General features: G+C 37.9%; 1 protein-coding gene across 1 annotated transcript in view; it reads right to left on the minus strand.

Annotated features, from left to right (window-relative positions):
• Positions 1-399: 399 nt before the first annotated feature.
• Positions 400-17727, minus strand: part of LOC103450022 (alpha carbonic anhydrase 4-like) — a 48854-nt gene continuing 31526 nt past the window's right edge. The window contains exons 4-9 of the mRNA XM_070809779.1: positions 2403-2623; positions 1676-1782; positions 1476-1581; positions 1230-1391; positions 1069-1122; positions 400-786 (exon numbers count right to left, since the gene is read on the minus strand). Of these exons, the coding sequence (XP_070665880.1) occupies positions 643-786; positions 1069-1122; positions 1230-1391; positions 1476-1562 (447 nt within the window). The 5' untranslated portion in view covers positions 1563-1581; positions 1676-1782; positions 2403-2623 and the 3' untranslated portion in view covers positions 400-642. The remainder of the gene's footprint in view (positions 787-1068; positions 1123-1229; positions 1392-1475; positions 1582-1675; positions 1783-2402; positions 2624-17727) is intronic.

Here is a 17727-nt window from a genome sequence, read left to right on the forward strand (position 1 = left end):
AGTTAGGGGTGAGGATTAGAGATTAGGAAGCACCAAATAGCGACCGCTTTCGCTACCTAGGATTTGTTTTGCAAAAGAACGGAGAGTTGGATGGAGACTTCAACCATAGAATACAAGCTGGATGGATGAAGTGGAAGAGTTCATCCGGCATGTTGTGTGATCGTCGTATGCTACTTAAGCTCAAGGGAAAATGTTATAGGACGACAATAAGGCCAGCAATGCTTTATGGCATGGAATGTTGGGCAGTGAAACGTCAACACGTACATAAAATGAGTGTAGCAGAGATGAGAATGCTTCGTTCCCTTCTCTTGTAAGTAAACATGCTTGTAATGAATGTTCTGCTTTGAGTCTAAGGTAGAAAATGAAGACATTGTGTGCATGCTATTACGACACGAGAAATAGGACAACGCAAACTCACAATTGGTGCAGCAGATTCATGCTATTTTCTCTTATTTGACAAATTCAACAAACCACATAGGGATTACAAGGCTACTAGGAAAGCATGAAAGAACAGTAAAGGAAAATATTTATCTTAATTGATAACCAATTAGAGAAGATACGCGAAGAGACATGCCGTTAACTTGTGGAAATAATCTGACAAATTGTTGGGGACTCTATCTCTTAGGGACTTGCTGCTTTGATTCACTCCCGAGGGATTGCTGCGGAATTAAGTCTCCCCCTGTGAGGTAATTCTGCATTCAAGTCACTTAACGATGACGACGGGCCATAGAGCTTAATATCTCGGCCTTCATCACGTTGCAATGGCCTTGCATTCGCCGCTGCATACTGCACATTCAAGAATCGTGCTATATCGTTAAGTATCTTATTAAATTTGAAGAAAAACATATCATATTTGATTCCCAGAAAAATTGTGCCTTTATATGACTGATATAACAATACCAAACACAAAAACCATATTTGTTCCAAATGAAGGCAGCTAACAGTACTGTAGTAATGTTTTATTCTATTAATAGTTTTTGCCAAGAATTCAGATTTAATAGACTTTAATTGTTAAATTTAAAACAAGAAAGACATAAGGAATTATTAAACAAAGATACGAAGACTTACATCATAAACAGCTTCTTTAAGTAAGTCCAGTTGTTCTCTTGAAACAATATCTACCTGAGGGCATGAAGTTTATGATTAGCGAAAGGTTCTCATTAATTATTGGCTGTATATCAAGCTAATGATGAATACTTTAGGGTTTTGGGTTGATGAAGTGGATGTACCTTTTCGTTTACGGTCCAAATAACTCCTTCTGTACAGGGAGGAGTTGTGAGTGATCCCATGTATCTGTAAAATCTTGAGCTGTCCCATTTTATTTCCCTTGGATCAATCACTCCCAACTTTTTCTCCTTTGTACTAGTCACAAAAGATATATCCTGGTTTATCTGAAAAGGGAACAGTACGTGTCAGAATACCCTGAAATGAATCTCTTATAATTCATTTACATGTGTTTTGTGGATTTTAATTACCTTTGATAAAAAAGCATTGGGCTGCCCGACTTCGTATAGAAATGCAACTACAGCTATATTGTTCTGGTCTGCACTTTGATGCACCATGTGCAGTTCCAAATCATACCTAATGAAGAGAACTCTTAAGTTTAGACATGGAAGAAACATTTTGGATTTTTAAGACAGGAGCTGAGGGAGAGGGGAGAGAGAAAGAAAGAGACCTTGCACCATTAACGGTGTGCTCAGATGGGGTGTGCCAATGACATCTTTTGAGGAAGTAATCTGAGTCGTCGATTTGGATAGATCCAGCATCGCCTTCCCATTCAAGCTGAACCAATTTAAAACAATACAGAATCAAGAAATTGATAAGAGGAAGAATTTTTTCTTAGAAAAAAAGAGTTCTACAAAACCAAAGTCATTTTGTAAAAATGGAAAGCAGCACCCTGAATATTTTTTACTACTAATAAGCAACTTTGGTTTTCATTAGAAGAACGTGTTTCTATAATTCACTCCAACATATTGGGAAAATGAATGAAGGTATTGTAAGAAAATAAGAAATGCAGTATTAAATATAGGGTAGTACTATCCACACACCCATTTTACTTCTGACACCCTTTTCAATTTTCAGACGTTGGATTAAATGAATTAAAAAATATCAATGACAAAAAATTAATGAAGGTGTGTGGGAAGTAAAGATGTGTGTGTCAATAGCACTATCCTAAATATATACATGGAAAATAATGTATGAAAAATGAATTAAGGACACTATGATCAAATGGCTCTGTCAATCACCTCCAAATTTCAGATCTTATGGACAATAATTGTTTGACAATTAAATATATACATAAATAGCACCTCCATACAACATAGGTGGTACAAATTGATAAGACCATGCAAACTCCACAATTTAAGTTAAAGCATAACAAAACTCTAATGTGATACTCTCACCGCGATATAGTGACCTTCGTTCTTGAGAGTTGCATCGGAAGGCTTATAGCTCACTGTAAGATCCCTTGAACTTTGGATCACTTTGGTGGCACGACTCTCGTCTAAACCTATTGGTGATTGAGATCGTCCATCTTTACATGCCGCCCATTCTTGTTTAAGCTCTCCCCAGTGTTCTGGGCCCTTCTCACTCCCTTCCCTATAATCAAATGCTATTTCTTGGTCTGCACCAAAAACCTAAATTCAAGATGAATGTAATAATAATGATCATGATAAGGAGAGCGAAATGATTTCTGCAGAGTTTCTTTTTCTGCACACATTTTTCCTTTGATTTATTCAATTCATAGATTAGAAATAAATACGGGTGTGCAACGGGAGAAAAGAAGCTTGCAGAAATCAATTCACAATGCAAGTCTATATACTTGGCATTACCGAGTGGTTTAGCTGTAACTGGTACTTGGTTCCAATACAAAAGAAAAATTGTCAAAGCAAAGAACTGATTATGGGTTTGCTTTGATTGAAGCATCATTCACAAAAATCACTAAGATCGATCATGCAAATGTCAAGAAAAAGAAGCCTCAGTTGTAATCCGATTTAGACAACAATGCACTATGAGGCTATGACGAATACTGAAATTTATAGAGCACAAGGTAGGGTTAACCACTGTAGAAGAAGTTTCAGGATCTAGATGGGGAAAGAAATCATTCCGTTTACTAATACCTATATCGGTTTTGTAATTCACATCACCTATATTAAATGCAAAATTCAAATTAATAATATGCCTTCACCTATTCTTCATTTTTCTGGTTCATTACTATATATAGACAACATTGGACGACAATTTAATTTGGATCCTCTACAGATTTTCTGTCTACATGGAGTTTCGATCTTGACCATTCAAATAGATTCAAAGTTTAGCGATACTATAAATTTATTTTACCATCTTTGGTCACCTGCCATCGCCAAGTACCATTTGGATCATCCAAGTATAGGGGAAAGATTCAATGGCCGAGTACCATTGGGTTCTTTATTATTTTCCTTTTAATAATTAATTATTATGGTAAAAAAAAAAAACCAGATATTTGCAATTGAAAAGGACAAATGCCATTCGAATCGTGGCTCTCTGTACTTTTTTATATGTAGAGAAAATAGGAATCATGTTGTGGTCCATTTTATCTGACAAGGAGAGGGAGGACCGGCTGCACAAAGAGATAATAGAGAGAGATGTGTTTGTAGGGTTGTGTAGAGGATGTGTTATTCCCCCTACGCAATGCCTTTATTTATGGTAACAAGGGAGGGAAGAATAATTAGTATCAAATCTAATCTAGGATTTACAAAATCACACTTAAATAAGAAGCTTATAACACTCCTCCTTGAGTGTGTAAACACTCAAGTAGATTCGGCATCATGTAGAGTTGAGGAAATCGACTCGTTGACATTGATTTTGGGAACACGCTAGTCTCAAATAAGGTAGGAACTTGCATATGGAACTATAAGTCTCACAAAAAACCCTATGGCTATGGTAAAAACTCGAGTAGGGACAAAATCCCTAGTCTAAGGAAAAATGAATGAGAAATGCAAAGTCAAATGAAACGTTTACGAGACGTCATCAGGGATATGATCAACCCAAGGTGAGTGCCTCGTTAAAACCTCATTAGGTAGCAAAAACCCAGTGGAAAAAATGCTCCTAATCTTAGGGAAAAAGAGTACATTAAGATCAAGCAAGTATACTTCAGGATACTCCCCCTGAGTTTGACATAATTCCAAAGAAAACTAAAAATGCTACAACAGAAAGTTTACATATACCAATTCCTTGAACAAGCTCCTAAAACGTCGCCATCGGAATTGATTTGGTGAAGAGGTTGGCCAGATTGTCTTGTGAACGAATTTGCATGACTTCCATCTTCTGATGCTCTCGTTGTTGATGTGAGAAGAAGAAGTTCGGCCCAATGTGCTTGGTGTTGTCCCATTTGATGTAACCCTTCTTGAGTTGTTCGATGCATGCTGTGTTGTCTTCATAGATTGTCGTTGGGACGTCAACGACGGAGTAAAGATAGTAGAAGCTTCAAATATGGCTCACAACTGTTCTTAACCAAAAGCATTCCTAAGTTGCTTCATGTAAGGCGAGAATTTCAGCATGGTTAGACGAAGTGGCAACGAAGGTTTTTTTAGTTGACCTTCAAAAGATTGCGGTGTCTCCAATGGTAAAGACATAACCCATTTAAGAGCGTGCCTTGTGTAGATCAGATAAGTATCCTGGGTCGGCATAACCAACAAGGCGAGAATCGACTTGAGATAAGGGGGTGCGGCATTACTCGAGGATTCGTAGGGATAAAACAAGTCCAGATCCGTAGTACCCTTAAGGTAATGGAATATGTCTTTAACACCAATCCAGTGTCTGTGTGTTGGTGCACTACTGTATCTTGCCAAAAAATTAATAGCAAATGAGATGTCGGGTCTAGTGCATTGAGCTAAGGATAATAAAGCGCCTATCATACTTAGATAAGGAACTTCAGGTTCCAAAATTTCTTCATCATCCTCATTTGGATGGAAGGGATCTTGTTTTGCATCTAGCGATTAAACGACCATAAGAGTACTTGAAGGCTTCACTTTATCCTCGTTAAAGCAGCGCAACACCTTCTAGGTGTAGTTCGATTGATGTACTAAGATTCCATCCAAACAGTGCTCTATCTCGAGACCAAGACAGTATTGAGTCTTTCCTAGATCTTTCATCTCAAATTCCGACTTTAGGTGTGCTGTTCTCTGGAGCTCTTCAGGAGTTCAGATGAGGTTCATGTCATTGACATATACTGCAACGATTATAAAACCGGAATGTGACCTCTCAATGAACACACAAAGGCATAGTTTGTTGTTCACATATCCCTGACTAGTCAAATACTCACTCAAACGGTTATATCATACTCTTCTGGATTGCATCAAACCGTAAAGTGAACGCCTCAACCAAATTAAAACCGTGTTCCGGGGTTTGGAAATATTTGATTCAGTCAATGTAAGTCTTTTGGGAACTATAAATTTCCATATCAAGATCCCCATAGAGATACGCAGTTACTACGTCCATTAGTTGTATACTCAGTTTTTCGGAACGACTAAACTAATAAGGTAGTAAAAAGTAATCACATCAATAAAGGGTGAATAAGTTTCTTCATAGTCAATCCCGGGGCGTTGTGAGAAGCCTTGCGTAACAAGGTGAGCTTTGTAACACACAATTTTGTTCTTCTCATTATGCTTCCGAATGAAAACCCACTTGTAGCCAACAGGCTTCACATGTGGAGAAGTAGAAGTTATAGGTCCAAACACCTTACGTTTCGCAAGCGAATTGAATTCAACTTGGATTGCTTGTTTCCAGTTTGACTAATCAGTTATACGTCGACATTCATCAATGGAACGACGTTCAATGTCATCGCTCAACATGATTTCAGTTGCTACTGCATATGCTAATGCATCGTTAACGATCATCACATTTCTACACCAAACATCATCCAAGCTAGCATAATGGACTGAAATCTTACGATTCTCGGGAGGTGGATTTGTCTTTTCAAGGATGTTTCTGTAATCTAGAATTTTCTTATGAGTTGGATAGAATGAGTAGGTTACAGTCGGATTCACGGTATGCTCTTCAAAGGCCTGTGCCGTGGGTTTCCTCTTCTAGGGGTGTGAATCCTTTGAACCAAGTGGTCTATCACACTTGTGTAGGGGTAGATGATTGGCTAGTCGCTAATGTACATGGATTGGCCAAAGTGGCATCTCGGGCCTCCAAGAAGGAAGTTTGTCGTACATTTGGTAATCCATCTTTATAGGCACATTTGCAGCTGGAATATGTGATCTTGTCACTCATGCTAGATTGGTGAAAACATTTGGCATGCTCTAAGTTTTACTCTGAAGATCTAATATGCGTTGCACTTTAGTTTCAAACTAAGTGGTGCAATGATCTAAATGATACAAAGTGGGAGTCGTCCATAATAATTCACGCTGTTCTTTAGGAATGTTAACATTCTTATCTCTCCCTAACGATGGGAAGACTGTCTCATAGAAGTGACAATCCGCAAAATGAGTTGTAAACAGATCGCCTGTCAAAGGTTCTAAGTAACGAATGATTGAAGGAGAATCATATCTAACATAGATTTCCATCATTTGCTGAGACCCCATTTTTGTACATAAGGGCGGCGAAATCGGTATATAGACTGTATAACAAAAAACATTCAGATGCGATATGTCAAGAATGTATCTGGAAACCAACTTAAGGGCGCTATATGGTTGGATTGCAATAGGCCTCAGGTGGACCAACATGGTTGCGTGCAATATTGCATGGCCTTAAGTAGCGATCAGGAGCTTGGTACGTACGACCAATGATAGATTAATCATTTGTAATTGCTTAATAAATGTCTTTGCCATGTTGTTCTAGGAGTGAACATGGGGTACTAGATGTTCAACTTCAACACCAACTGACATGCAATAGTCATCAAAAGTTTTAGATGTGAAGTCTGCAATATTATCCAATTAAATATATTTGATCGGATAATCAAGGTAGTGAGCCCTGAGCTTGATAGCATGAGCCAATAATTTGGAGAATGTAGCATTCCTTGTAGATAACTAGCACACGTGTGACCAATGTGTGGAAGCATCAACCAAAACAATAAAATATCTAAATGGTCCATAGTGAGGGTGAATCGGTCCATAAATGTCCCCCATGAATCATTTGTAGAAAAATTGGAGGATTTGAGCAAATCTTGTCATAAGAAGGCTTAATAATAAGTTTTCCCATATAACATGTTTGACATGCGATTCCTTGAATCAAACATAAACTTTGGGTTAGTGGATGCCCATGTGATGATTTGAGGATACGGCGCATCGTTGTTCATCTAGGGTGTCCCAAATGATCATGCCAAAGTGTAATTATGTGCGCGGTCCCAACGGTAGGGCTGGCTGCATAGTGGCTCTCTATAGGGCGTATGGTCGTAGTATACAAACCACTTGGGATACGTTACATCTTCTCTAGAATACGCTTCTGGCCATATTCATAGGAAGTGATGCATATAAATTCAACTTTGTTTTCTACATAGGTTTCAGTGTGGTAATTATTATCTCTATTGTCCTTGAAACTCAACAACGTTCTTCCGAAATGTGGAGAATAGGCTGCCTCTTCAATGGTTGAGATTGTACCATTGGACAACATTATATGTGCCTTACCGTATCCTTCAATCAGGTTGGATGGTCTTGAGAGGGTTGTAAGAGGTGCATTCTTAGGTATGAAGTTAGTGAAATAGATACGTTCACGCAAAATGGTGTGGGTGGTTGCACTATCTACCAGACAACTAACTATCCGACTAGTCATACCTAGAAATAAAAATTAATTTGAATTGGTCACATGCATAAAAGTTATAAAGAAAAACAAATATCCATTCAAAATAATTTAAGTATGCAAGGATGGTAATTGAAAAACTTAATATCCAAAAAATAAACCACCAACAAATAATCCAAACATAAAGGAAATTGTTCAAAATTAAACCAAAAAACTAGGGGCTTCGGCCACTAGGTGGAATTTGGCCCTATTATTTCAAATAAAAACTAAAAATAGTTCATGTCTAAAATTCTAATCTTCTATAGGGATGGTATCTTCCTAAAAGTCAGAAACCTCCATCTTGGTACTCTCTGGTTCAGCCACTTGCACAAAGTTTAATTCAAACTTTTTATGACGAGAATGATATTTAGCTACAACCTTTTGGGGAGCACGGCAGACACAAGATAAATAGTCCTTTGAACTACAGTGGTAGCATATGTTCACATCTATGGTTTTAGGTGCTTTGACCTTTTTCTTGAAGTTTGGGACCTTGGGATCAAGGTTAGGGCACTTTTGGGCTCGGTTTCCTCCCTTAGGTGGGCCTTGGCTTTGTTGACCTTGACAAGGTGGCTTATGGCCACCCTGACGACGCCCATGTTAACGCTTTGGACGTTGGTTTGTGCTATAATATGTTTCAGGCACATCAGTCGCACCAGTAGGTCGAGTTTGATGATTTTTCATCAACAACTGATTATGTTTTTCAGCGATAAGTAAAACAGAGATCAAATCTGAAAAATTAGTGAACTTCTGAGCCCTATATTGTCACTGCAGGACAATATTGGTAGCAGAGAAGGTCGTATAGTTATTCTCTAAAAGATTTTTTTTTTCGGTCAAATTCTCGTTACAGAACTTGAGAAGTGATCGAATTCAACAAACTTTAGAATTATATTCATTCACAAACTTAAAGTCTTGGAAGCGCAGATGCTGCTAGTCATGTCTTGCTTCAGGTAAGAAGATGTCATTTTGGTGATCAAAGTGATTAGCCAAAGCGACCCAAAGTGCTAGTGGATCTTCCTCAGCAAGGTACTCGATTTGCATTGCGTTATGAATATGTCTTCAGCTGATGATCATGACAATGGCTTTCTCAGCTTCCCTAATCAGGTTGTCTGTCTCATCTTCAATGGTGAGACTCAAATTCTTTGCAGTAAGGTAGAACTTCACATATTGGACCCACTTGGGGTAGTTCCTTCTAGAGACCTCTAAAGCGGTGAAGTCGAGTTTTTTCAAATTTGACATGTCCTTATCATAAAATAAATAGACAAGAATATGGTTAGTGTAATGGAGAAAAAAAATCAATCCATTCATATAGGAGTAGAACATTCAGGTTCTAATAGACATTTATTGGTTTAAATTTACATGAAAAAACTTCGGGTTTTCATAAGTGATGGTTTTAAGGAAAACTTCAGGTTTTGAAACGAGGTATGTTTCTAGAAACTTCAGGTTTCAATATAATATGAACTTCAGGTTCATATGTTCTTGCAGACAAACGCAAATATATATAAATATGCAACAAGAAAATATGCAAATAGATTTTCAGGTCTATTATTATAATTGAATTAATTATTTGGACTTTAGGCCAAAATTAAAATGTGGGTGAAAAATTGTAAACCCATAAGGCCTAAAAAAAAAATAGGCGTTTAAACTCGGGGCCCAAAATAATGGGCCAAAGCCCACGGATGGGCTAAGTAATTTGAAAGTAGGCTGCAATATGCACGAGCTGATTAGGCCTTAAAAGAATTGGGCTGCTAGCCTATTAGCAGCAAATGGGTTGTAGCAATAGGTCCAAAAATAAAGGGGACGCCCATATGGGCACTGATCAGGTACGGCAAGAAGTAGGCTATGGATGTAGGTTCACTTGAAGGCGTGCTCCGGTGCTTCGCTGTGTAGTGCACCGATGTTCCAGCTTCAGGTTGGAATCTGGTGCGACGCAAATGTATAAACCTAGGGAGACACAATCCAGTGCATCGCAGGACACGGGGACACTATAACCATGGGCTGGTGTCGCAGGTTGAGTCCAACAGAGGCCCAATTGGGCTCTGTAATGTGGGTGAGAGAAATAAAGCCCAAGTGGGCTTGGGTCAAGTCAAAAACACCCCAGGTTAGAACTGGGTTATGTTGCTAGGGAAAGAAACCGGCGCCGTTGCTTCAGGCGGCTGGGTTTTAACACATAGTTCTTGGTGCAGGGTCGTGGGTTCAATGGCGAGCCAATTCCTAGTGATGAAGGGAGTACCTCGACGTTGGGGAAAGGAAAAAGGGAAACCTATGAAATTTAAACTTGAATTTCACCCAAATTCGATGAAATTCATTTGGAATTTCAATGATTTTGGTTCAAAAATCACGACACTATGTCGGATTTTGCCAAAAAAGTGCATGGCAAGGTCGTGGTCTCGCCATAGGGTAGTTAGAGTTTATGGGTTAGACACCATAGGCATTGGGTTTTCCAGTGGAGCTCGATGGCTTTGTGAGTGGATCGGGTCATGGGTTCGAAGAACCCTAAATGAATTTTCTATTTTTTTTTTCAATTTATTCAATGCATATTTAATCAAATAATTGAATGCATGGACAGATATATGGTACAATTCATGGCAATATCAATTCACATAATTCAACAATTATGAATATAATGCAAGTACAATTTATGTAGAATCTAAAATTTGAAAAACGTAAAGTTTGGTCATGCATTATGGTGAATGTTCATGCTATTAGGGCTGCAAATATATTGAGAGAAAAATCGTTGTTTTGGAAGAACTTGATTGCCTGATGATATTGATAAGCTGGTTTGATGCAAAAAACTTCCACGTCTGATTCCTAAGCGTATCGGTAGGAGCGTGCTGATAACGTGTTGTGGTCTATTTTATCTGACAGGAAGAGAGAGGGCCAGCAACACAGAGAGAGAATAGAGATAGATGTGTTTGTAGGGTTGTGTAGATGATGTGTTATTTTTCCTACGCAGTGCCTTTATTCATAGTAATAAAGGAGGGAAGAATCTTTCCTCTCCAAGGAATACAAGTTCTAATAGGAAAGAATAACTAGTATTAAATCTAATCTAGGATTTACACAATCACATTTAAATAAGAAGTTTATAACAAATCTTACAATAAGGAACCCTACAATCCGGGAATACAATATCAAATACAAAATCAATTACATAATATATTCCAATCTAAATATTGGTTTTCTAACATACACAAAACTTGAAAGATTATCACATGTTTACTTTTTAAGGTTACTATGGTAGTTTTCTATTTATTTCCAAGTTTGTTACAAAAATTGAAAAAATGAGACGTGACCACTTTTTGTAATTTAATGAATGAGGATCCTCTTTGGATTCTCTTTGTGAGGATTCATAGGATCCTCTAATCACTTCTGTTCATCGTACGTCGTGCAGCCAGTCTTCGTCATGTACTATTTATATTCATTTTACATAAATAAATTTACAATGATTTCTGACTGTACGATGCACGATGAACGGAAGTGATTGAAAGATCTTTGGGATCCCCACAAAGAGAATCCGAAGAGGATTCTCATTCTAATTTAATCACTTTCATTAAACAAAACGGACAAAAGCAGCCAAATCAAATCAAGCGATTTGTTTCAATCATCGGATATTTGTTTTGTGATCATCACATATTTGTTTTGTAATCATCACATATTTGTTTCTTACCGATAGTACTAAAAAAAAAACACTATTTTCAGCCGAAAAACCGATAGTACAAAAAAAAAACAACACAATTTTCAGCCGAAAAATATTAGTCCGGCAAAATAACTATTCCTCGCCTTATAATTTGTCTGACAACACTTCGTCGGGTAGACTTTGTCATCAAAGCTCATTGCACACACTCTAGCCCGACGAAAATAGCAAAACAATCAGGCAAAAGTAATTTGCCCGACTAATCCTCTGACATCAATTTCATCGAGCAAAATTGTGTTGACTAGCTATGCTCAACGAATATAGCATGTCCGACAAACATTTTCGTTGGGCAAAGTTTTTTTTATTTTTTTTTTCAAAAAAAAATAGTAAAATACAAAATCAATGAAATTGTCGTCGAGTAAGATTAATAAAAAAAAAATTAAAAAGCTTGCTCGACAACATCTTTCACTGGGCAAACATTTTCAAATATTTTAAAATTAATAATATGTTGTAGGCATGATTTACTGAACAATTATGGAGGCTAGAGAGAGATGGGGTGCGGCATAGAGAGAAAAGAGAAATGTGTTATTGTGAGGTGTGTGTTATCTTATCCTATTGTGCCTTTATTTATAGTAGTAGAGAAAGTTAATTCCTTACCTTTTTGGGATTACAACTCTAATAGGATAATATCTAATATAAGAGATATGGTAGAATCCCATAAGGATATCTTAGATATGTTAGGATTTACACAATCACATTCCTAATCTAATTGGATTGCAACACTCCCCCCTGAGTGTGTAAATACTCAAACAAATGGTGCATCAGGTCTTCAGCAATGAAGTAACTACAGTTGATGAAGTTGTCGGCACAATAAGTGAACGCGAGTCTCAAATCAACAGAAGAATGCATAAAAAGGTAAAACTCACAAAACATTGCTATGGTAAAACCCAAGGTGGGAGAAAAACCCATAGACTAAGGAGAAAAGTGAGAAGTTGCATTAAGTCAAAACAATACGTCTTCTGGACACAAGTAGAAGAGCTCACACGGGTATGATTAGCCCAAGATGGGTGTCTCGTCAAAACCTAGTTAGGTAACGAAAATCCAGTGGGAATAATGCTCCTAATCGTAGGGATAAATAGTACATTAAGATCAAGTGATATATTTTTGGATACTTCCCCTAAGTTTGATAGAACTTCCAAATAAGAACTACAAGCATTGCATATGAATAGTTAGGCATACCAAATTCTCGAACAAGCTTCTGGAAAGTTGACTTCAGTAATGACGTCGTGTAGAGGTCGGCAAGGTTGTCTGGGATCGGTTTGCATGACTTCAATCTCCTGATGCTTTGCTGATATGATGTAGACGCAATATGTCTTGGTGTTGACTTCGTTGATGTATCATGTCTTAGTCGGGTTAATACATGCGGCATAGTCTTTATGGATCGTCGTTGAGACTCAGAGATGGATTAATACAACAAGTACTTCAAATATGCTAAACAATGACTCCTAATCATGTCTCACTTATGGCGTAGTTAAGTGAGGTGAGTCTTGGAATGATTCGAAGGTTTTGCAACTAAGGTCATATCGTGGACCTCCAAGATATTGTGATATCCCTTACGGTAAAGACATAATCATTCGGGGATTTTGCCTTGTGCGGGTTTGATAAGTAACCAACATTGCTTAACAAACAAGGCAAGCATCATTTGGAGGATTAGGGGGTTGGATCCACTCGAGATGCATTGGGATTTGCCCAAATTTTTAGTACCTTCAGGGTACTTCTTTAATACCAATTCAGTGGTTACGTGTAGGTGCGGTGTTGTATCTTTACTAATAGATCAACATCGAAAGAGATGTCATGTTTAATACAATGAGCTAGGTACAATGAAGCGCAAAGTTGAACTTAGATATGGAATTTCAAATTCCATAACTTCTTCAAGGGTCTCATTTGCTTATAATGTATGGACGATCATAGGTATACTCAAAAGTAACACCTTCAGGGTGTAGTTTGACTAGTAGACCAAAATACCGTCAGAACAATGATTCAACTTCATGTCAAGGCATAAACAAGTTTTCCTAAGATCCTTTATCTCAAATTCCATCTTTAGGTGCGAGGTAGTTTTCTCAAGCGTTTCTAAAGTCTTAGTGAGATTCGTGTCAACAACATAAAATGTAACTCTAGCAATTCGGAATAAAACTTCATAGTTTAACACGAAAGAGCATTCATTCATATTCCTGACTGATCAAATAATCATTTAGACGGGTATACCACATCCGTCAGATTATTTCAATCCGTAAGTGAACGCCTCAAACAAGTTAAAAGGGTGTTCTGTGGTTTAGAAATATTTAAACCAGTCCATGTAATTCTTCGGGAATTTACATGTAAATCTCCGTATCAATATCCCTATGGAGAAAAGACTAACCACAGGATGTTGCTATCAATCACAGGATGTTGGAGAGAAACCTTGCGCTGTAAGGCATGCATCATATTGCACTATTTCATTCATCTTATAATGCTTCCTTTTCCACTTGTAACATAACATGGTTACCTTGGGCAGTGTAGGAACAATAGGTTCAAAACACACTTTGGTAAGAAATTTGACTTGGATTGTAATTTTGGTTGTCCAATCAGTTATACGTTGTCACTTAATCAACGAAACATGGTTCGTTATCATCGCTTTTCATTTATGTCGGTAGCTACCATATAAGTAAAAACATCATCGATGGTAATCTCATTTCAATTACATTAACTCATCCAAACTAATATACTGGACCAAGAACTTCAAGTCTCAAGAGTAATCCGGATTAATCTCATAAAATGAAAATGATTTGAGACAGCGATCGAGTATATATTCATTGTTGTGCCATGACCTTCCTCTTCTAGGGAAGTGAATCCTATAAACCGAGTGGTCTGTCATGCTCCAATCCAAGACAGATTGATTGGTTATCTGCCGGTTTACCGGACCATCCAACAGGGGCGGCACACCCTCCAGGGATGTTGACTCAATGTCCGTTAAGTACGTCTATCCTTGTAGGCATGTTTGCAGCTGGCATATGATCTCGTCACTTTAGCTGGATCAGAGGAATATGTCTGTAGCAACATTTTGAAAGCTAGAATTCATCGTACTTACTTGTGTGGTACGGAGATCGCGATGAGACATAGTGGGCAACGTTCACGCAAATTCGCATCATTCTACAGGAACGTTGATGTTTTTATCTTCTCCTAACGGCGGTAAGATTGTCTTATTGAAGTGACAACCCACAAATGAGCGGTAAAGAGATCACGTGCAAGGGCTATAAGAAAGCTAGTGTGAAGGAGAATCATAATCGACAAAGATTCATGTTCTTCGTTGAGGACCCATATTGGTATGTTGCGAGGGCGCAACTTGGCACATGGAATGCACACCCAAATCACGTAAATATGAAAAACGTCAAGTTCGTACCCAGTAACCAACTATAATGCCAAATAGGTTGAGTGGCAATGAGCCTCAAGGTGGACCAACATAGCTGCGTACAAAATTGCATAGCCCTAGGCAGAAACCAAAAACGTGGTATGTTCACTAAGGTTTGGGCGATCATTTAAATTGCACTTTATGATCACTATGTGAGGTTATTTATGGTGAACATGGGAATTCGATGTTCAATTATAAACCCAAAAGACATGTAATCCTTTATCGAAAATCGTCGATATAAACTCTCTGGCATTATCCAGTCTCCTAGACTTTAAGGGATAAGTAGGGTGGTGGACCTTTAATATCGGCCAGGAGGTTTAGCAGCAATGCGTGTAGACAAGCATGTGACTAGTTTGTCGATTCATCAACCAAAACCATAAATATTTATATGGTCTACATTTTGGTTGGATTAGTCCACATATATTCCTTTGAATCCACTGTAAACAAGGGTGATCTCGTATCTTTGTGAGGAATGATTTAGAAAATCAATTTCCTTAATGAGCAGGCTTGGCAAAGTGTGCTTGTAGACACAAGATCCTTACTTCGAGTTAGGAGATATGTCGTGGCATCATTGTTTGACCTAAGTGTCCCAAAAGGTCATGCCAAAGCAAGTAAACTGCTCAATTACCCAGCTTTAGGCTGGCCACATGTGGCGTGTTCCTAGTTGGGAGGTAGCCTATTGGACCCAAATCAAAGCTTCAGGCTCATTTTTGGAGGTGGTGTAAAGATATTCCACTCTATTTTTTACACTGCTTTCATTCATGATCATTGTTCTCTCGAATATCTTTAAAACTCAACGATGTTATTCCAGAATAGGGAGAATATAAGGTTTCTAACATGCTAATTCAGTACCATTCATACAACGAGGAACGTGCCAATGCTCTTAATCAGGTTGGATAAACTTGAAGTCATTACTATAGATGTGGTTTAGGCATAAAGTTAGTGTGCGAAGTATCGCATTCATCCAGACAACTAACTAATCATGTGTTTAATTGAATTTGGTCACATGTATTAAGAAACATGATTCAATTAACTCATATTCGAGGACAAATCAATAAGATTATCCATAAATAAAACATACACCAAACTTAAATAAAAAAAAAAGGAAAAATGTCCACAAAGTAAACCAAAGTTACTAGGGTGGATTCGACTAACAAGGCCATTCATGTCAAAATTCTGCTCTTCCAACGATGTTCGGTGGAGCAAAATTAATCTCACATATTGACTACAAGAATGGTACTCCTTAAAGAGATTGGTATGGGCACGAACAAGTGCATAACCAATGATTTATTCCATCGAGACGGAAGTAGATTCTGCAAGGTTAAGGTTTGGAAATATTATCCCTTATTCTTGAAGTTGTAGGTTTTAGGTGCCAAGGATCACGCTTCGGGCATGATGCCACACCTTTCAAGCCTTGATTCTACCATATGTTGCAAAAACAAACTCGAAATTGGATTGTGAAAAAGATAAACCATACTTGAGTTCGGTAGACTCCAGCCTAAGCTGGAGGGGTTTGTTCAGTAGGCCTCTACCAAAGCAGAGCAGTACCATTCAATGTATTTCTACGAAGTAGAGCATACCCCTCGGTGTATCCCTGCCAAAGCAAGGCACCATCATTTGGTAGGCTTTGATTGAATTGGGTCTGTACCTTTCGGTAAACTCCAGCCGAAGCTGGGTCTATACCTTTTTTCTCACATTTGTGGTAGTAATCAGATTCGAGAATTTGGTTAACTTCAACTTTCTACATTGCTGCTTCAGGAGTGAGTTAGAAACTTAGAAGGACGAGAAAAATATTCTCCAGTCAAAGTTCGATCAGATTTATAAACTTCAAAATTGTACTCATTCATGGACATAATTATAGTGTGCTTCAGGCAATATCGTTTATGATTAAGCGGGTCATCGAAGTGAGCCAAAGAGCCATGGAATCCTAGTTCAGGAGGTATTTCCATTTATAATGCTTTGGGCATAAGTCTTCAAATGAAGATCATGGCGGAGACTTATTTAGCTCTTCCATGCCATTGTTAGCTATAATGGTTTCTCAGCTACTTGATACTCAAGTGGAGATTCACGTCTTGTACCCATATAAAGTGGTTTCTGATTGAAACATCTAAATAAGGGAAATCGAACTTGTGATAGTTTGACAATCCACTGAATTGGAAGGAACAAGATTGTGATTGGTGCTATAAGAATGAATCATCCATAAGCATTAAAGCTAGAGCATTTGAGTTCTAAGACATGTTTTCATGAAAAACGTCGGATTTTCATGGGTTTATTTGTTTTATTAAAACTTTGGGTTTCAAAGGCACTAAATTTGAAACTGCAAGTTCAATTTAATTTATGAACGTTTAGTTCATAAAAAAGAGGTTCCTGCAAGAACACATAATACAATATGCTGATTTTAGTGTAGAGGATTTAAGTTGCTTCGGGAACTTAAGTGTGAGTGCTTCGGGACTATGAAAAGATGTCAACAGTTCAAAGAATGGAATTAAAATATTGAATTGTTAATGTCCAAAAGTGACCTTCAGGCTAATAATTTTGGATTTCACATCAGATTAATGGACTGCTAGTCACTTTTAATTAATTCAATAGATCTGAACCATTCATGGTCGATCGTAGAAGCAAAAATAATATTTGTCTAGGTCCATTTATTATTTAATGTTGGTTGCAGGCCACACAAGAAATTAGGCCTAAATTAAGCTTGGGTAGGCTGTAATTGGCAGCCTAGTAACATGGAAAACAAGCTGTTTGCTTGTTACAATGTTACAGGCTGAGAAAATGAGTAGCCTTGCAGCATTGGTGTCACATCTCGGCCCGGGCCCCCACCACATCCCTGGCTCGACTCCACTGTAACACAATATTGTTCATTTTGGGCCCCGACCACGCCCTCATG

This window comes from Malus domestica, chromosome 12 (assembly GCF_042453785.1).
Source record: "Malus domestica chromosome 12, GDT2T_hap1".
In the NCBI taxonomy this organism is placed as follows: domain Eukaryota; kingdom Viridiplantae; phylum Streptophyta; class Magnoliopsida; order Rosales; family Rosaceae; genus Malus; species Malus domestica.